A 20,000-nucleotide genomic window follows, 5' to 3' on the forward strand; every position below is an offset into this window, starting at 1 on the left:
ACAATCACCGATCAGTTTCACAGTCACTCCATCATAACACAGGCTCAAACAGCTAGCTATCTGCAGGAAGCTGAAGTAGCTGACTCGGTGAATGCAGACATTATTTAATTCAGGTATTAGCCAAAGCAGTTCGAGTAAAAATAACCACTCTGGCAACCGTTTTTAAAGCCATTTCTCTGTGAAGAACGTACCTGCTCCTTTCGACAACTTCCTGATTAAAAACATGTACAAAGTACAGCGATTCAGTCATTTAAGTTATATTTAAATAGCACTTACCATTCTTTTCGTGTTCCAGCTCCCCAAATTCAAAGGTGACATCATCGCCAATTAACACAAATGGCGCCCAGTATTTTATGGCCGAATAGTTCTTTGTCTCCTGAAGAGATTTCATAGCATGGTGAAGAGCTGTACTTGCACTTTTTCTATCTGCCAAGTGTTGGTAAAAACTCTTCATGAACAAGAAGGTCGCCTCGTCATCGATTGCCCAGAGTGACACCAGTACAGACCGGGCACCAGCACACAGGAAAGCCCTGGCTATTCCCACAATACCCTCAGATTTTACCTCTCCCTGGCCACTATGACAGCAACTAAGCACAACCAGTCTTGCCTGAAGATGAACTGCTTGAACATCGCTCAATGATAACATGTAATCTTCCTCTTCGGGGATCTTGGATGTGCGTTCGGGATTTGGGGCCAAAGCAATTTCTCCAGATCCGTCATCCCCATGTGCAGCAATGTGGATTAAGGTAACTGACTTCATTCTCCTCAGCACCTCAGCTTTGGTTGCATTTTTTCCTGTAAGAGGCACGGTCTGCAGAAGTTCTCCAATTATATCCACCTCTTTTTTCGCACAGGGCAGCTGTCCATACATGGGTTCACCAGTGCCGTAAGTGACTTCGCTCAAGCACGGATCGCCTACAAGCAGCACTTCATTCTTACTTTGGAAGTTATCAGGTGCCATAGTGATAAATTTTAAAGCAGTCAGCGAGGGAATTACACGGATCCTGACAGAGTCACTCATTGCAGAAAAAGGAGCCAGGCAAAAGTGTCCATCAGGAACAAACACTAAGTCATCGCCCTGGATCAAGTCTGCTATAGGACTGATTAAGACATCATACAAGGGCTGCAAAGAGTGCACAGAGAAGCTCAAAGACTGAAAAGTTTCTTCAACACTTTCCCTACTGCTCGAGAAGTCGCTGCCTTGTCTTTCAAGTGAACGATTCTCGCATCGCAAAACAACCCCTGCATTGATCTGTTCTAACGTACTTTTCATCAGAGACTTGGCAGTTCCATTTTCGATTTTCTTTTGTCTAAAATTTATCCTGATAACATCTCTTAGCAACCAGAAGCTGATCGTGTTCCCTTCAAGTGCTGTGAAAACAGTTTGTGAAGGTAGATCTTTCATAACCAAAGAGATAGTTACCTTCACCATAGGTTTCTCATCAACGCTGTATTGCATCTTTAAAATGTCTGCCAAAGCCTGTGCTCGTCCTTGCTCAGCAGCATACAAAGCTTCATCAACCTCTCCATTCTTCAAGAGTGCTGTCCACAGAGCGGTGTACGCAAACCTCTTTGTGTCACGAAAGCTTATTTTCCATGCATCCTCTGACTGAAGAAGACGCCTAACTTCATCAAAATAATAAACGCTTAGACGACAGTAATTAAGAGCTTTGCTCAAGGAGCCAAAAAATTCATGAACATGACCAATATGATAACATGCGATTGCCAGCCCTATTGGGTCCTCTGTTTCCTGGCAAATACTAAGATCTTGATAGTGGTACTCTATGGCTTGCTTGAAATTACCAAGACTTTTATAAGCGTTGCCGAGATTGCAATAAGCTTTTCCTTCTCCGGCCCTGTCCCCTACCTCTTTTACAATACTAAGATCTTGATGGTGATACTCTATGGCTTGCTTGAAATTACCAAGACTTCGATAAGCGTTGCCGAGATTTCCATAGGCGCTTCCTTCTCCGGCCCTGTCCCCTACCTCTTTTGCAATACTAAGACATTGATGGTGATACTCTATGGCTTGCTTGAAATTACCAAGACTTTGATAAGCGTTGCCGAGATTTCCATAGGCTCTTCCTTCTCCGGCCCTGTCCCCTACCTCTTTTGCAATACTAAGACGTTGATGGTGATACTCTATGGCTTGCTTGAAATTACCAAGACTGTCATAAGCGTTGCCGAGATTTCCATAGGCTGCTCCTTCTCCGGCCCTGTCCCCTACCTCTTTTGCAATACTAAGATCTTGATGGTGATACTCTATGGCTTGCTTGAAATTACCAAGACTGTCATAAGCGTTGCCGAGATTTCCATAGGCAATTCCTTCTCCGGCCCTGTCCCCTACCTCTTTTGCAATACTAAGATCTTGATGGTGATACTCTATGGCTTGCTTGAAATTACCAAGACTGTCATAAGCGTTGCCGAGATTTCCATAGGCTCTTCCTTCTCCGGCCCTGTCCCCTACCTCTTTTGCAATACTAAGACGTTGATGGTGATACTCTATGGCTTGCTTGAAATTACCAAGACTTTTATAAGCGTTGCCGAGATTTCCATAGGCTGCTCCTTCTCCGGCCCTGTCCCCTACCTCTTTTGCAATACTAAGACGTTGATGGTGATACTCTATGGCTTGCTTGAAATTACCAAGACTTTGATAAGCGTTGCCGAGATTTCCATAGGCTGCTCCTTCTCCGGCCCTGTCCCCTACCTCTTTTGCAATACTAAGATGTTGATGGTGATACTCTATGGCTTGCTTGAAATTACCAAGACTTTGATAAGCGTTGCCGAGATTTCCATAGGCTCTTCCTTCTCCGGCCCTGTCCCCTACCTCTTTTGCAATACTAAGATGTTGATGGTGATACTCTATGGCTTGCTTGAAATTACCAAGACTTTGATAAGCGTTGCCGAGATTTCCATAGGCTCTTCCTTCTCCGGCCCTGTCCCCTACCTCTTTTGCAATACTAAGATGTTGATGGTGATACTCTATGGCTTGCTTGAAATTACCAAGACTTTGATAAGCGTTGCCGAGATTTCCATAGGCTCTTCCTTCTCCGGCCCTGTCCCCTACCTCTTTTGCAATACTAAGACGTTGATGGTGATACTCTATGGCTTGCTTGAAATTACCAAGACTGTCATAAGCGTTGCCGAGATTTCCATAGGCTGCTCCTTCTCCGGCCCTGTCCCCTACCTCTTTTGCAATACTAAGATCTTGATGGTGATACTCTATGGCTTGCTTGAAATTACCAAGACTTCGATAAGCGTTGCCGAGATTTCCATAGGCTGCTCCTTCTCCGGCCCTGAAACCCACTTCCTTAAAAATAGCTAATGCTTCTCTGTAATTTGTTATGGCCTGATTAAAGTCAGCTGTGCCCTGATAGTATCTACCAAGATTGAAATAAGCCAAACCCTTGCCTTGTCTGTCTCCCTCCTTTCTTGCAACGCTAAGCTCTTGCATATGCCGCTCCAAAAGGTCCAACTTTTTATCCACCATTGCTGATAATCAAAACCAGGAAGTTTTTCTCAGAAATCTGGGGTGTACCTAGAAGATAAATGAACGAAAAGACAATAAGTTCAATGCTCTGAGTACAGGATGCTAAACTGGCACAGCAAGGTTAATTGAACGGTGAAGGAATAACTATCTTAAGCTAGTATTTTGAAAGAAATATGCCTTTCTTCATCAGGGTTTCCCAAGGAATGATTTCGGCTAATGGAGACAGTTGTTACAGAATAAATACTTGGGCATTTAACAGACTAAGAGCGTTTTATACAATAATAATCACCGAACATTAAAAATAGAAATTCTATTATGTAAATGAGGGAAAAACAGCCTATAGAAAAGTGATGGCATCCCATTTCATCTTTCTTATCGAGAGCTAATTAAAAGTTCCTAACAGGAGGGGATGCCATGAAGAGTGTAATATTTAATTCTCTGAAATTGACGTCAAACTCATAATTTTTTATTTCATGTCTAAATCTATCCAATGTCGGAATTGCTTGTTTTTTCGTCACAATTTTTTTTGTCTGGATACCTGGTTACTCCATGTATTTTGATCCAGGGACTTTGAATGAGCTGATTGAACTGCTCACACGTTTCCATTGAGAAAGGCTGTTCGTCAGGACAGAATTGGCCGTTTTTATACTAGAGATGCATAATCCGGTTATTCAAATTATGCCTTTCCCTCTCTTTCTCCATATGCCAAAATCATTCGTTGGGAAACCCTGATGAAGAAAGGTATTTCGAAAATTGGCTTAAGATAGTTATTCCCTCTCACTGTTCAATTAATCTTGCTGTGCCAGTTTAGCATCCTGTAGTCAGGACATTGAAACTATTGTGTTTTCGTATTTCTCGGCGTTGTTTAAAAAAGTAGGTACGCAATGCGTACATGTGGGTAGCCACTTAGACACCGTACTACCAATGGAGTCTTAATAACCCTTTCACTCCCAATAGTGCCACTTATAGATTTTACTCTGTCTAACGCCAGACAATTTTACTCGTCAATGGGGAACCCCACGGGGCTGAAAGGGTTAAGTATGCTGTTCGTTTTCATTTGGGTTCTAACCATTTACTATACTAGCTCTCTACGAACTTTATTGGCTTCCCATTGCCTATCGGATCAGGTTTAAGATTTGGGTACAGCGATTTGCCCATGGCATCTCGATCCGATTTGGAGAGGTAATAACAAAAATTGTGCCTGCCCACATGAATGGGCATCACACATGGCAGTGAAAGGGGAGCACGGATTAACCCTTAACACCAGCTAAATCCAAACTGGAATGTTTGATTCAGTAGTTTTAACCAATAGGAATCAAATATCAAGTGGTGGCTTATCAGTACTGAATGAGTTGACTGTTTCATACCCTCTCCGCCAATCATAATTCTTGTGATGACAAGTTGTCTGGCTCAAATCAAACCACAACTGAAGCAGTTTTGTCCGAGCCAATGAAAAGCAACCACGTTCCAGGGTTCTCCTTATTAGGCGGTAACCAGTAAAATCTACCGCTTGTAAAGCACTTATTACCACCTGCAAACGCTCAGAAGTCGCTTATCCGTTGCAGAACGTCCAACATTAACTAAATGCTTTACCAGTTTGAAAAGGCCCCAACCAGTTGTGCTGAAAACTAGGGAGAGCCCTGTGTTCGTGCCAATTTTTTTACACATTATTTATTCTTCAATTTCTTTATGAACATAAAACAATCTTTGACTCACCGTCAATATTGAAACTGTTTGTGACCTTCAAGCAGACAATTTTCATACCGACTGCTAAATCACTGTTTTATTTATGGGCGCAAAAATGACTTGCAATACGGACTTGTTCCTTACCAGCCAAAACGCAGTCAAGGCATGCTATTTTTTGAGAAAGCCGCATTACTTATAATTTTTACACACGCGCACGGATAATTAAAGAAAAAACAGCAATTACATGTACTTACTTCGCCCGTTGTGGATGAATTTTGGCATTTGCAGGCAGATCTGGATTTGATCCCAATCAAACAAACACTTATTAAGCCCTTAATGTACGAGCTCTTGCGATGAATTGCACGCCCCTTAGAACCTTTGTAATAAGAAACATCGACTGCTTTTCTTGCCGTGTCTTAGTCAAATTTTTTTTCCATTCTGTAAATAATCATTTGCCTCGGAAGCCTTGCTTTAGCAGGGAACTAGAAAGGAAAAATAAAAGAACAAGGAGAAAAAAAGCTTTGAATAATTCTCTGGTAAATTCAATTATTGCGATTGTGAATTGAATTACATTGTAGACACGTGCCCGTGACATTTGCGCTGGTGTTGGTGTCGTTTAAATTGGCGTGATGGATTGTTTTCCTTTGCTTATTCACTGATGTTTTCCGCCTTAGTTCCAGAAGCATATGAACAGTGATGCATATATATCTCTTTGCATATAGGTCCATATACCATAAAGTTGTCTCACTGATAACTGCGTCAAGTCTCGTGGACTTGTTTAGTTGACTGATTTTGTACGCGAAAAGCTTGATTGCCCAGAGAGCCTTCCAACTGATTCAGTCACACAACCCGACTTATTGAGTTGACCCGGAGAACAGCAAAAGTTACTGCGAGTACGAGGAAATTCGTAGGGATGGTCTTCCGCTATTATCCGGCGCTATTCATGTCAATAACTGATTCAGTTGTAAATTAATGGTAACCGGCTGATTCAGTTGGATCTTCTAACTCGAGGGCAGAGAAATGAAAAGTTGTCCATTGCCGGCTTGTCCTATTTGCTGAGAGCATTGCTCTATAAACCTTATTAACAGAAATTTCTTTTTCACCTTGTTGCTCTCGTTCCCTACTAAAGTGAATCAGTTGACTGATTTCGTACAGTTAGTCACGGTAACTGAGACGCCGATTTATACCCAGAGAGCCTTCCAACTGATTCATTCACCCGGCCGGACTTATTCAGGAAAAACAAGTGCCTCTATGTTTCAGTCCGTAAAAAACAGCAAAAAAGAGGATCTAAATAATTATGTTCAGTGAAAACCGGCCGAATTGTTGCCCATGAAAACCTGCACGTTTCCGATATGACAATTGGAAAACAAACTGTTCAATAATACCCAAGGAAAAATTCGGAAATTTATCTGCCATTTCTGCGGATGATGGCGTGAGCTTTCGTTTGTTCCGTGCTTTGTACTCTCATAAAGCACAGTGTTTAAACCAATGAGAGCAGGCGTTATATAGAAACTTTATTATAGTATATAATTTTATACTAGTATTATGTATAATTTATATAATATTATTACATAAATATCATAGTAATAAATATAATAAGTAAAATAAGAAATACATGCACCCTCACAGCCGTACAGCCACCTTGTGCAATTTTTTGTTTTTCTTGAAAAAATATTTTAATCACATTTTCTGAATGAAACTTGCACCTAGATTAAGAATAAATTTCGCTCTCTCTCTCTGAACTTTAACGAACAAGAAATCCTTTCCAACCTACAAGACATACACGGTGTGGTGGTCTGCGGGTTTTTTAATTCCATTGTATGTGTCGAAAACACTGATGTATAAACTATCCAGAAACTAGCGTGTGCGTGTCAAGGTGGCTCAAACCAGCTTCAACCATTTTTGAGGGAATGTCTCATTAGACGGACTAACTCTATAACGCTGTTTCACTTAACGGCAATGTTATGGTACCACATGAAACCCTGCCGATAATCGTTAAACAAGATGCACATGTTACTGTGACGTAATAAATTACCATGGCAACAGAAGAACCATCTAAAAACGCCCTATATTTTGTGTTAAAGCACTTAGTATCTCAAAAACGAACTAAAGTGTCCCCCATTTTTTATTGCTGAAAAGCGATTAGCAGGCTAAGATGAAACTCTGTGCAAAGTTAAAAAAAATCTGGAGCAGATTCAGAACCACATTAAAATTTTCCAATTGTCCAGGTGGCTATGAATCTGCTGCAAAGAATTTTTTTAAACTTTGTAATGAGTTTTGTCTTAGCGTGCCAATTACTCTCCAGCAATAAAAAATGGGAGTCACTGAGTTCGTTTTTGAGATATTCGCGTTTAAAGATAAAATATAGCGTGTTTTTCAGTGGCTATCTTGTTTTCATGGTAACTTCGCCACTGTGCTACAACTTCGGTTATAAATAGTTGAAATTTCGCTAGAACAGCAAGTCAAGCGCAAGTCAAGCTTTTAAAACTGAGCAAAGGTTAATTCGCGCTCCCCTTTCACTGCCACGTGTGATGCCCATTCATGTGGGCAGGCGTAATTTTTCTTATTACATCTCAATCGGATTCCAAATCAATCACAATGCCGTGGGCATATTGTCGTACCCAAAAATTATATCATCTATCTCAAAAACACCTTTTAAAAGCAATTAATAAGAAAAGAATAACCGTTAGTTTCACGGGCAGTGATACAATCTGGCTGCACTGATCAATGTACTCGCTTCAGGGACAACTGGAAAAGTGAGTGCTCGCAGTCTCGTACAACGATACATGATTACATGGTCTTACATATCTTGCTTACTCGATTTTCGCAATTGGAGCGATTGCTCAATACCCGTCCACAAAGGAGCATTTACGTTCGCGACGCTAGCCGCAGTACCGAACTGAACGAAAGTGGTTTTTGCGCAGTTTGTGTCAGATAGAGTGAATTCAGTAGAATGGCTGGTGCTGCAGTGCCTTAGTCGACTTACGGTTAAATTGAGCTGAGTAGAGTGCCTAGTGCCGCAGTGCTTACCTCATGGATTAACGAACGAGGTATATCCAACAACACAACTGCGGCGGCACTGTGGCAGCAGTGTTTTTAGGGTCCATTTCTTGTGGCCGGGTTTTGACATTAAGTCTGTAATAGGTAGATTTCACAAAGAGATTTTCTGCTCAATCTAATTTAAGTGATTTAATTTAAAGCTCACCCGCACGTGCGAGCAAAAGCCCAGCCTCTGTATCCAGAGAAGAATCCAACACTTTATAACTTCTCATGTGTGCCTTGATGTCCTTATCACATTTTGCTATTATTACGCATTGAACGTTTGCTGGATTGTCAGAACTTGGGCCACAAATTCCCCCAACAAACTCAGAATAGAACCGCATGCAGTCATAATGGTCTGTGTGCTTTGTCCTTATCTCTTGTGTGACAGCTCTGACGACACAATCATGGCACAACTCACGAAAGTCATGAAGCGTTCGACTGGTTCAATGGTTGTTTGAGGGAAAATCCAAGAAGCGTATGCTTACATAAAGGGGGATACCTTTCTTTGTTTGTTTTGCAGGTATGTTCACAAAGTGAATTAAGGAAACTTGTTTGCGCAAAAATATGGAATGGAATGAATCTTGTTGGTATGCAAATTTTATAGGTCAGTTATTTTAATTACCGGATATGTCACTCTTTTAACCAAGACAGTTAAATTTCAATGACACGTTCCCCATGACCTACAGTAGTTCCAGTCAATTCACGTTGTATTGTGTCAGTAAACCTAGAGTCTCGAATTGTTTAGTGAATAAATCGAGATTAGCGTCTGTGGTTTCAATATACCTTGCCTCTGCTTTGGTGGTCAAAGGTCGACTTTTGTTGACAAACAGCATGTTGAAATTGGGCCTCAAAAAACCTCCGTTTCATTTACCCAAAAATTTTATTGAATTTAATTGCAGCGGAAACATTGCTTATTCCGGTGATTATAGTCTCGTTTGAGAAAGCCATGTACCAAGATGCTTTTTGATGGTCGAATTTCGCACTGACCCCTTGCAAAATGAATTTCAAGCTTTCTGTTAAGTTCTGGAAATTTCTAAAATGTGACAGCTTTATTCCAGAGTCAAATTCCAGCTTTTATTCCAGAAATTGTTTTCCAGTTTTTGCAAGTTTTGGGTTCTTTCAAAAGCTGGAAATAGCTTGAATTTGATACATCTATCAGGTGCTGCCAGAAAATGACAGTTTCTTCCAGTCTTCATTTCTTGCAGGAAACTGGAAATAAACTAGCAATAGTCTACAGCTTGTTAACAATTTTAACATTTCTCAAATGAAACAAATTTTTAGTTTATTACAGTTTCTATTCTATAAATTCAACTCTTTTCAGATAAAAACTTAAAGAAATGTTTAGCATGCAGTTTCGTATTATGTATAAAATTTAAGAAGTAAGAAAATTCCATTGTAGAACCAGACATATGTAAACGCTATGCAAAGTTTATCATATAACTATGTTGAGCTATATAAAGGCTATTTACTGCTCCTTACTTGCTATGTAATAACTATGTAACTTGCTACATTACATAGTTGAGTCTGTGTAAAGCATATGCCATTACTATTGCAATACCATTTAAAGGTCACATAGCTCTCTGAAATAGCTTATGAATGTGAATGTGATATCTTTCGAGTTAATACATTTACTTAGCTTACGCAATGTCCTTTAAAGGCTCCAACCTTTGAACATAAAAGCACTCTGTACATGGAGAAATGAAAAAGAAAGCTTTTATTCCGATGTATTCAATAGGTTGTGAGAAAAACCAATCAACGGATTACCTTGTTTGATGCTCTCTGAGTCTCGTAATCGGCCTTATTCCAAAAGGAACATGATGCATTACTCTCGAAAATTACACACTCCAAGTCAGCACTTAATCCTTTCAATGAACTCCAGTATCTTTCGAATCTTGCTCCGTAGAAAGATTGTCATCCTCCGCCATCTTGGATAACACGTGAGAGACAGGATCGGGAACTAGTGCGTCCTTTTCGTTCTGGTCAGCAGTCAGCAGCATGGCGCTTATACATAGGGCGTCCGTAGGGCGGTGAAACGGGCATTCCGCTCTTGGTCCAATGTGCGATGCGGAGAAGGACTGGCATGAGCGCTCCTTCCGCGTTTCCGGTGCAATTAATGGCTGCCAAAAACATCCTCTTGACGAACCAGAAATCAAGTTTTCTTTCTTTATTTTTGGGCCACCATTAGTGTATATTTAAAGGCCTTTTTGATATTTTTGACCCAAAACTCAATACTATTTTGTCTGTCAAGTATTTTCGTCGGAAGCTGCTTAAATTTGACTGAAGTAAGACAGTGTCGAATGCAGGTATGTCCCGCTTACCGTGACCAAGGGTAACCGGTCGTTTCGCCAACGTGTCAGCTCGCCAACGACCTGTTCGCCAACGTATGAAGTCTATTTGCCAACGTCTAATGATGTCAGTTCGCCAACGTCCAAAATACTTTGTGAAATAGATCTGAATTTTATTTACAAATTACCAAAAGAAGATAATGTGACCTTTGATCCAAGATGAATTGTTTGATTCGGCTTGAAAATCTCTCTCTCTCCCTCTCTGTCTCCCACGCCATCCACGGCTTTATTTGTGAACATAAACCGGCTGTAAAACCTTTTTATTAAACATTTGCGTAGTTAAAGAGCCATCGAGTTGAAATATGTTTGTTTGATTACGCGCTTAGACACGTTGACTTGTTTCCTGCAAATTTCGCCTACGTGTTTGTTCTACTCTCGCAGAGGGTTTTTGCATTGTTTGAAACACTGATTAAATATTTGCGGCAAAACTTTTTCCTTCCCCCACTCAACTATTAAATGTTCCCCCTACAGCCTGCTTCTCTACCGGTCTCTTTTCTCCCTGTTACGGGAAGAATTAGAAACGCAATAAAAACAATGTGAGCTCATTAACTTCACTTGTGCGGCATGTTGCAAAGGAGGTGAGAACTTTTTCAACTTAAATAGCATATTGTTTAAACGTTTAATGATACGTAACTACAAGAAAGAACAGATAACACCAACAATATCTGCCACTCAAATTCCTGCGATTTTGATCCGGCTTAATCAGGCATTGCTGTATAAAAGGGCTGTGATTTTCTGTTCAATTCAACCCACTCATCTTATCGAAGTATTTTTGCTGATCAAATATGTTTACAAGAGTCACTCGAGATGGAAAGCTATTATTGTATCTATTGCAATGGCTGCGACAAATGACAACATTGACGTTGCAACACGGGAATTTCGAGACAGCAGTATAGAGATGCTGTTAAGACCGGATTAGAGGTGGTTTGGCGATGCCTATATTGCAGTGAGATCACTGATCCAATTGGGGAGAGTAGCAGAATCGAGGAAGAGATGGATGCCTTTGACATTCCGCCATCTTTTGGTATGCTTGTTTTTCCACAATACTAAAACGGCAATAGGTGATGGAATGTTCTTAAACAAAGAGCTTTCCGTGAATGGGATCAGTCTGCGAGGAATCTGTGTGTTGAGACTAGAATTGCTGCTTGATGAAAAGCATCTCATAGACGAGACAGTCAAATTTTCCTTCCTTTTTTTAGGTCATGTTAGATGAACTGACTGCTGCACCTTGTCCAGCCCTCCCTAAGCCTGCGCATGTGGCTAGAGCTGCCAACCGACTCCGGCAGAAACTCAGACCCGAGCAACCGAAAGATCTGGACTTCGAACTGGTCGAGGAATGTCTCCCTCCCGGTTTCTTCCAAGCCGACCTGACAGTTAAGCAGAAAGGCATCTGATCTTCGCCCGACAGGAGCAGCTAAATACCCTGGCCAAGGCTAAATCCTGGTACATGGACGGAACCTTCAAGCTTGTGCGACACCCATTCAAGCAGCTACTGACGGTGAATGCTTTCGTCCGATCCAGGGAATATGCAAAGCAAGTCCCACTTGTGGTTGTCCTGATGGCCAACAAGAAAGAAAAAGACTACAAGAAGGTTTTAATCACTGTTTAGTCATAAATTAATAAAACTGAGAAAACATTATGCAGTCTATTGAGCATTAAAGTAAAGATAAAGACAACGCAATATTCGGAATCGAACTGGGAAAACAGTTTCCAAGTATTATAGTAAGGAATCGAACTCGAAAACGTTATGCATATGCAGCTTCCAAGTATTAGTAAAACTATCTAAACCTCTTTCTACTAATCAATATCCTAGCATTTGTGTCCGATGAAAAACTGAAGCAGTATCGAAACAGGCGAGGCTATTCGACAGCTGGGAGAAGTACGAAAGGAAAGAGAAGACCGCCGCACAGTTGCTGAAAACGTGCTCACATCTCAACGGCCCCACTCGTGGAAACTGAAGAAGTCAGTAAAAATCACAACCAAAAAACGGCTCCTTTAGGAGCTACCAAGTTTGCAAGAGAATATGACCAGCAATAAACTATCAATAAAGAAAACTAATAAAATTTCAGGGGGGATTGGGGCGCATTGAAAGGTTCAATAACAAATATGGCGGTTCACATCAACAATCCCTCTCATGAAGTGAATTGTAAGTTATCTAATTGACAATTATTCTCAACGAAAAAGGTGCTTTTGGACGTTGGCGAACCGACTTCATACGGTGGTGAAACGACCGGTATTCTGACCAAGCCGTGTTCCTCTGCTTCTTTTAGGAGTACTCCACATTACTCCACTCTAAATTTTACATATGTTTAAGATCGATAGCTTTTACATAACATAGTAAAAAACTAGGTGGATATATTTGGATATAGCAGCATTTCAGAACTTCAAACTTGCTCACTTAAAATCGCTCGCGACGAATCGGGTTCCCCACCGCAGTCAATTTTACCAACAATATTTTAAAACTATTTGCAAGATTTCACCCGCTTGGGAAAATCAACAAACAACAAATACGGTTTAATCAGGGCGCTTGTAATTCCATCTTGATAATTTAAATAAAATACGAGTAAAGCTTGCTGTTAATACTCTGTCCGAAAAAGTTTGCAGACATGGCTTTGCATGAAAACACCACAGAAAAGATACAAGAACTTATGAAAATGTGAAATGCTTTGGAATGTCTTCAAAGATAACAGTCCACTGCAGTCAATAACAGATCAACGTGTTACCAACTTAAACCAACTACTTAATTACTTTAAAGCCTGGAAACAAACATTCCACAGAAGGACAGATGTGTAAGAACACTTCATAACATGGCAAACAATGTTTGATCTCGAGGTAATATATAGACTAAACTTAAAATGGATCACAGCAAAACAATGCAAAACTGATAAGTTATTGTAAATACCATGTCCTTGCCCCCTTAGTATAACTATGCAAAAAAGCCATACTATTCCATGGCAACTCCTTCATATTTTGTACCATCTGAGGACAAAGCAATGATTCCAGTTCCTTGTAGAATATCCTCCCCTGAAGAAAAGCAATTTGTAGCCTATCACTACTGCTACGTTTTAAGACTCCCCATCCTCTCCCAAACCCCATATTGTTTTCTTTGCCTTTGTGCAGTTTGGCCCCAACAAATAAGCTAACCTGTGGCTGATCAATATGATCACATTTTGTTCCACAGTGTGAAACATAAATAAAATAATTAAGAGCATGAGCCCTGGAACATACCTTAAAAAATAACAATGACTGTATTTATTGTTAGGCTTGACTAGCAACACCACACAGAGAACTTAAAAAATATAGCATAACTATTTCACACTCAAGGATCACAGGCATCTATTTTCGGGGGTCTGAGGGCTTATTTAAAGAAAGGAAAAAACAATGTGTCCGATCTCGCCCTTTTACTCAATCAAATAGTACATATCAATACAGTAACTCTCTGTTTCATATTGTTTTCAAGGTGTCAGTAAAAGGCCTTAAAGGACTTCTACATCTGCATCTAGTGAGTACATATTCCAGAACTCGGCAAGGTCCCTTTTTGACTTGTGGCTGTTTCTGCTTAGGTGGCCTCATACACCACGAGCCTTTTTGGAGATATCACCGCCAAGCCGGCCTCGTCTGCTGAATAATTTTTATGGTCAAATATTTGTTAATCCCTCCTACGTGATTCAGTTTTTCATACATGTACTATCTGGCTGTTTCTGTGATTGAAGTTTTTAATTTCACACAGAATTTGTTTCATTTGTTAGCCTTATTCTACAGACTAACCCTAACCTTTGTGTATGATGTTTCCTCAACTCAGCCACCATTCACACACAATATTCCCCTCAAACTACCTGCTAATTAGTGAATGTTTTAGTTAGTGGAGAGAAACCCCTTTTTGTAAGGAGGATTCTTTTATCAACACCAATTAAGAAAGCTACAAAGGTTGCTAGGTTAACTGCTGCTTCATGTATTACTATTAAATAACCAATCTTAATTTCACTTGGACAGTTCATCTTTAATTTAATATGGCTCCTTCGTGGGGCACCAGACACACATGGTAACATAATTATTGTTTAACTACTGTTTGCAAGACGTTATGTTTTGGTGTGATATTGTTTCTTGTCGCCTGTTTCCATTATTTTATGTCATCTGTATTTCGTACACGTAGTAGATGTTTTTGCCATACATTCCGACTCCCCTCAGAGGGTTTTTGATTCAAATCCTTAACCACTCTGCAAAATTCCAGTCTTATTGATTGAGTTATAGAGACTATAATCCAAAAAAATACATTTATCACTCTTTTGTAAAGGTCATTCAAAAAATGAGGGCGCTAGCATTTATGACTTTGTAATATCTTGTCTCATACTTCCAGTTTCATTTTTTTTTTTTGATTTTGCAAATTAGAAGATTGTAGGACTTATTTTCAGATAATTAATGGTAAGAGGTAACAATATTTAGCTCTATTTTCTATTTTGTTTTGAAAAGACAGAGAACGAATCGAACACCTTACGCGGATCTGTGATCAACTCTGCACAATCTTCAGGTAAAAAAAAAATAATTGGAAATGTGACAGCCAAGGCTTATATGAAAGAAAGCTTGTCGTCTATTTTGTGCTTCATTATTCAAGGAAACGGTTCTTCATGGAAACGGTTTGATCCTGAAATTTTAGTTTGTCGTAATATTGCGCATATTTGACACGACGGAGTTTCTTCTCTTCACGCACGTAATGAAATAGGAAGGGGTTTTTGCCTCTAATAGCAAATATGTTGTTTCAAAAAACTGTTCGCTGGAAAAGGTGGCCTTCATGAATTCATAATAATTATAGCGCGCTATTACTTGGTGTAACAGCGAACTTGTTTTGCCTGGGTGGCTTTAGAACGAGGAATATTCATAATAATTATTGCGTACATGCTTTTTCTCTGTTGTAAAAGCGAACTTGAGGAATATTCATGATAATTATTGCGTGCTTTTACTTGGTGTAAAAGCGAACTTGTTTTTTGTGGTTGGCTTTCGAACGAGGAATATTCATAATAATTATTGCGTACATGCTTTTTCTTTGTTGTAAAAGCCAACTTGTTTTGCGTGGTTGGCTTACAGAACGAGGAATATTCATGATAATTATTGCGTGCTTTTACTTGGTGTAAAAGCAAACTTGTTTTTTTGTGGTTGGCTTTCGAACGAGGAATATTCATAATAATTATTGCGTACATGCTTTTTCTTTGTTGTAAAAGCCAACTTGTTTTGCGTGGTTGGCTTACAGAACGAGAAATATTCATGATAATTATTGCGTGCTTTTACTTGGTGTAAAAGCCAACTTGTTTTGCGTGGTTGGCTTATTAAGGACGAGGTACATTCACAATAATTATAGCGCGCTATTACTTGGTGTAACAGCGAACTTGTTTTGCCTGGGTGGCTTTAGAACGAGGAATATTCATAATAATTATTGCGTACATGCTTTTTCTCTGTTGTAAAAGCGAACTTGTTTTGCGTGGTTGGCTTACAGAACAAGGAATATTCATAATAATTATAGCGCGCTTTTACTTGGTGTAAATTGTTTTGTGTGCTTGGCTTATAATATTCATAATAATTATAGCGCGCTATATATTGGTGTAAAAGCGAACTTGTTTTGCGTGGTTGGCTTTAGAACGAGGAATATTCATGATAATTATTGCGTGCTTTTACTTGGTGTAAAAGCGAACTTGTTTTTTGTGGTTGGCTTTAGAACGAGGAATATTCATAATAATTATTGCGTACATGCTTTTTCTTTGTTGTAAAAGCCAACTTGTTTTGCGTGGTTGTCTTACAGAACGAGGAATATTCATCATAATTATTGCGTGCTTTTACTTGGTGTAACAGCAAACTTGTTTTGCGGGGTTGGCTTATAGAACGAGGAATATTTATTCATAATAATTATTGCATGCATTTACTTGGTGTAAAAGCCAACTTGTTTTGCGTGGTTGGCTTATTAAGGACGAGGTACATTCACAATAATTATAGCGCGCTTTTACTTGGTATAACAGCGAACTTGTTTTGCCTGGTTGGCTTTAGAACGAGGAATATTCATAATAATTATTGCGTACATGCTTTTTCTTTGTTGTAAAAGCGAACTTGTTTTGCGTGGTTGGCTTACAGAACAAGGAATATTCATAATAATTATAGCGCGCTTTTACTTGGTGTAAATTGTTTTGTGTGCTTGGCTTATAATATTCATAATAATTATAGCGCGCTATCACTTGGTGTAAAAGCGAACTTGTTTTGCGTGCTTGGCTAATAGAACAAGGACTATTCATCGTAATTACTGCGTGCTTTTACTTGGTGTAACAGCGAACTTGTTTTGTGTGGTTGGCTTATTAAACGAGGAATATTTATAATAATTATTGCGTGCTTTTACTTGGTGTAAAAGCGAACTTGTTTTGCGTGGTAAGCTTATAGAACGAGGAATATTTACTGGGTTGCCGTATGGCAATCCCAGTCGGAAAGTGTTTGGCATTTGTTCGGTGCTTTTTTTTCCTTCCGTGTCGGTAAAAGTCTTGCCTGTCACTCCCCTGGTAAGTGGTGGTGTGCATAGAGCCTTCTGCGCGTATTTTCTTAGGATCGAGAGGGTAGTGGAACTGCGTAGATTTCTCTGGTGGCAGGCTAAGTTAATGATTCTACTGCGTCCAATGGCGTGAAAAGTGATGTAACGCGAATGGCGTTTTAGTGGATCCTTAAACAAAATATACCCTTATGGAGCTCAATAATGGAAAGTCAGTTGGATAAACTAGGCAGGCGGTGAAAAACCAACCCCTGGAATCTCAAAAGGGAAGAGTAATGGACCTCGACAACAATCTATCGCCCGTCCAGTCGAAATCAAAGTGAGCTGTATTTCTTAAAATAATATTTACCAACTGTGCCGTTATGTAGAACACTGAAATCAAATGGAAAATTCTCTGGTAACTTATGGGTTCAACAAAGACAGAGAACGAATCGAACACCTTACGTGGATCTGTGATCAACTCTGCACAATCTTCAGGTTAAAAAAAAATAATTGGAAATGTGACAGCCAAGGATTATTTGAAAGAAAGCTTGTCGTCTATTTTGTGCTTCATTATTCAAGGAAAAGGTTCTTCATGGAAACGGTTTGATCCTGAAATTTAGTTTGTTGCAATATTGCGCATATTTGAAACGAGTGAGTTTCTTCTCTTCACGCACGTAATCAAATAGGAAGGGGTTTTTGCCTCTAATAGCAAATATGTTGTTTGTTTCAAAAATTGTTCGCTGGAAAAGGTGGCCTTTATGAATTCATCATGTTTTATGATATGCGAGCGTAACTGGATAGTTTTTATGGCAATAGTAAAGCATTATCTTGTCAAAATGAGGTTAGCGTCTTTCTGGTGTGTTAAGTTAATTAAATCGTGAGTTTGTATTTGCCGTCTGCCGCGTAACCTTGATTTCCACTCTCAAAATTACCTCCAGAACCCACTTTTTGCGTAGAATAAGCTTTTAGAATGATGTTCTTATTTTGCATAAAGCAAGCTAACAAAATCTGTACCTTGCTGAGTTCGCATTTGTTAGCGTTTACAGTATTTTCGGTCCGATGCTTCTGTTTGATGAGGGGTATATTGTTTTGGTCTCCCATCCAAACACTAACCCTGCAGGACAAGGATTAACTTCAGTGAACTTTGGTATTACAAAGCTGTCAGATGTTCAGAGGGCACGCTTAAACTTGTGGTGTAGAGAAGTTGTGAGAGAACTTGAAAGTTATCAACATGTCAGCCCAGAAGACAATGTTTCTCGCTTCTCTTTTATTTGTTATTCTTCAGAGACGGAATGTTGTAGTTCAATACCACACAATTCAGTGCCTTCTGATTTTCTGTAACACGTACCACAGGCAACCCAGTGTATGCTTCACGGAAGCATCTCGTTATAATAATTATTGCGTGCTTTTACTTGGTGTAAAAGCGAACTTGTTTTTTGTGGTTGGCTTGTAGAACGAGGAATAATCATTATAATTATTGCGTGCCTTTACTTGGTGTGAAAGCGAACTTTTTTTTCACCAATAGAACCATTGGAATGACATAATTTTCTATTAGTACCAATCGTACCATTGGTACCAATGGACCATCGGAATTGCCCTGTACCCAGCTAGATCACATGACAAAATAATTTCACCAGTAGAACCATTGGAATGACATCATTTTCTATTGGTACCAATAGACCATCATAATTGGGAAAATAGTGAAAGTCCCCTTAATGAAATGCATATTCACCAACAGAACCATTGGAATGACATTCTTTTCTATTGGTACCAATCCTACCAATGGTACCAATGGACTATCGGAATTGACGAATCGTATCCATTTGTGTATATTGGACAAAACTAAATGGTGACGCCGATGGACAATAAAGTAGCTGCTATTTCCAAAATAATGGAATTACCTGGTGATACATAACCTTGTCTTGGAGAGTAAATTTTTGACTCAGCAGAAACAATGGTCAACCCCGGGGTCAACCTCAAGAGTTTGGGCGACTGTGATCTTTGTTTTTGACTTTGCTCATTTATTGTCAAACTCCATAACACTTGACAGAAAAAAAACCTTACGAAAACCCGGTACCTTGCCATCATTTGACACAAAATTAATCACGGCGCCCGCTGAATTCCGGCGATGTCACTTTCGATTTTGCGATTAATTTGTGCAACCAAAAGTACAATAACAAAATTGAACATAGCAAAAATCTCCCCAAAATGTTTGTCGCTGATCGTAACTTTTTATATTCTATATTCACGGTTCAAAGTTAATGTTGTTTTCATGTCGTAAATATGTTATTCTCGAGCGACCGTCCAGGAAACTTCCTTCTGCTCTTTCTAAAAACTGTGTATCAATTTACTTTTGCATCAATATTTGTTTTTGCATAAAGCAAGCTAACAAAATCTGTACCTTGCTGAGTTCGCATTGGTTAGCGTTAATAGTATTTTCAGTCCAATGCTCCTGTTTTACGAAGGGGTATATGTTTGAGGTCACCCATCCAGATACTAACCCCACCGGACAGCGTTTAACTTTAGTAAACTTTAGTAAACTTTAGTATTACAAAGCTGTCAAATGCTCAGAGGGCACGCTTAAACTTGAGGTGAAAGAACATGTGAGGGAGCTTGAAAATTATCAACATGTCAGCCCAGAAGCCAATGTTTCTCACTTCCCATTTATTTTCTTCAATCTTTCTGGGTTCAGTACTTTGCTAGTAACCACATGTCTTCTCAGGCTATTTACCCAAGACTTCTATCATGGCACTACAATGATAGACAATACCAAATCAATATCGTGCACTGCTAGAGCTACATATTATGCAAGGACAACTTGAATCTCCTGGAAGACAACACACAGCTCAGTTGACATTTTATATGGAATAAATTGCTGTTTTACTTCACTACCACATGTAAGCAATATGTGTCTAAAATTTCCAAAGAGGACAGG

General features: G+C 39.5%; 1 protein-coding gene and 1 long non-coding RNA gene across 2 annotated transcripts in view; both read right to left on the reverse strand.

The window, feature by feature from the left end:
- LOC137971331 (tetratricopeptide repeat protein 28-like) overlaps positions 1 to 20,000 on the reverse strand; it is a 162,608-nt gene that overhangs the window by 337 nt on the left and 142,271 nt on the right. The window contains exons 12-13 of the mRNA XM_068818156.1: positions 1,902 to 3,207; positions 277 to 1,646 (exon numbers count right to left, since the gene is read on the reverse strand). Coding sequence (XP_068674257.1) covers positions 277 to 1,646; positions 1,902 to 3,207 — 2,676 coding nt within the window. The remainder of the gene's footprint in view (positions 1 to 276; positions 1,647 to 1,901; positions 3,208 to 20,000) is intronic.
- LOC137971341 (uncharacterized) overlaps positions 12,104 to 20,000 on the reverse strand; it is a 29,398-nt gene continuing 21,501 nt past the window's right edge. The window contains exon 14 of the long non-coding RNA XR_011116995.1: positions 12,104 to 12,118. This is a non-coding gene — a long non-coding RNA (uncharacterized lncRNA). The remainder of the gene's footprint in view (positions 12,119 to 20,000) is intronic.

This window comes from Montipora foliosa, chromosome 9 (assembly GCF_036669935.1).
Source record: "Montipora foliosa isolate CH-2021 chromosome 9, ASM3666993v2, whole genome shotgun sequence".
NCBI classification, from domain to species: Eukaryota; Metazoa; Cnidaria; class Anthozoa; order Scleractinia; family Acroporidae; genus Montipora; species Montipora foliosa.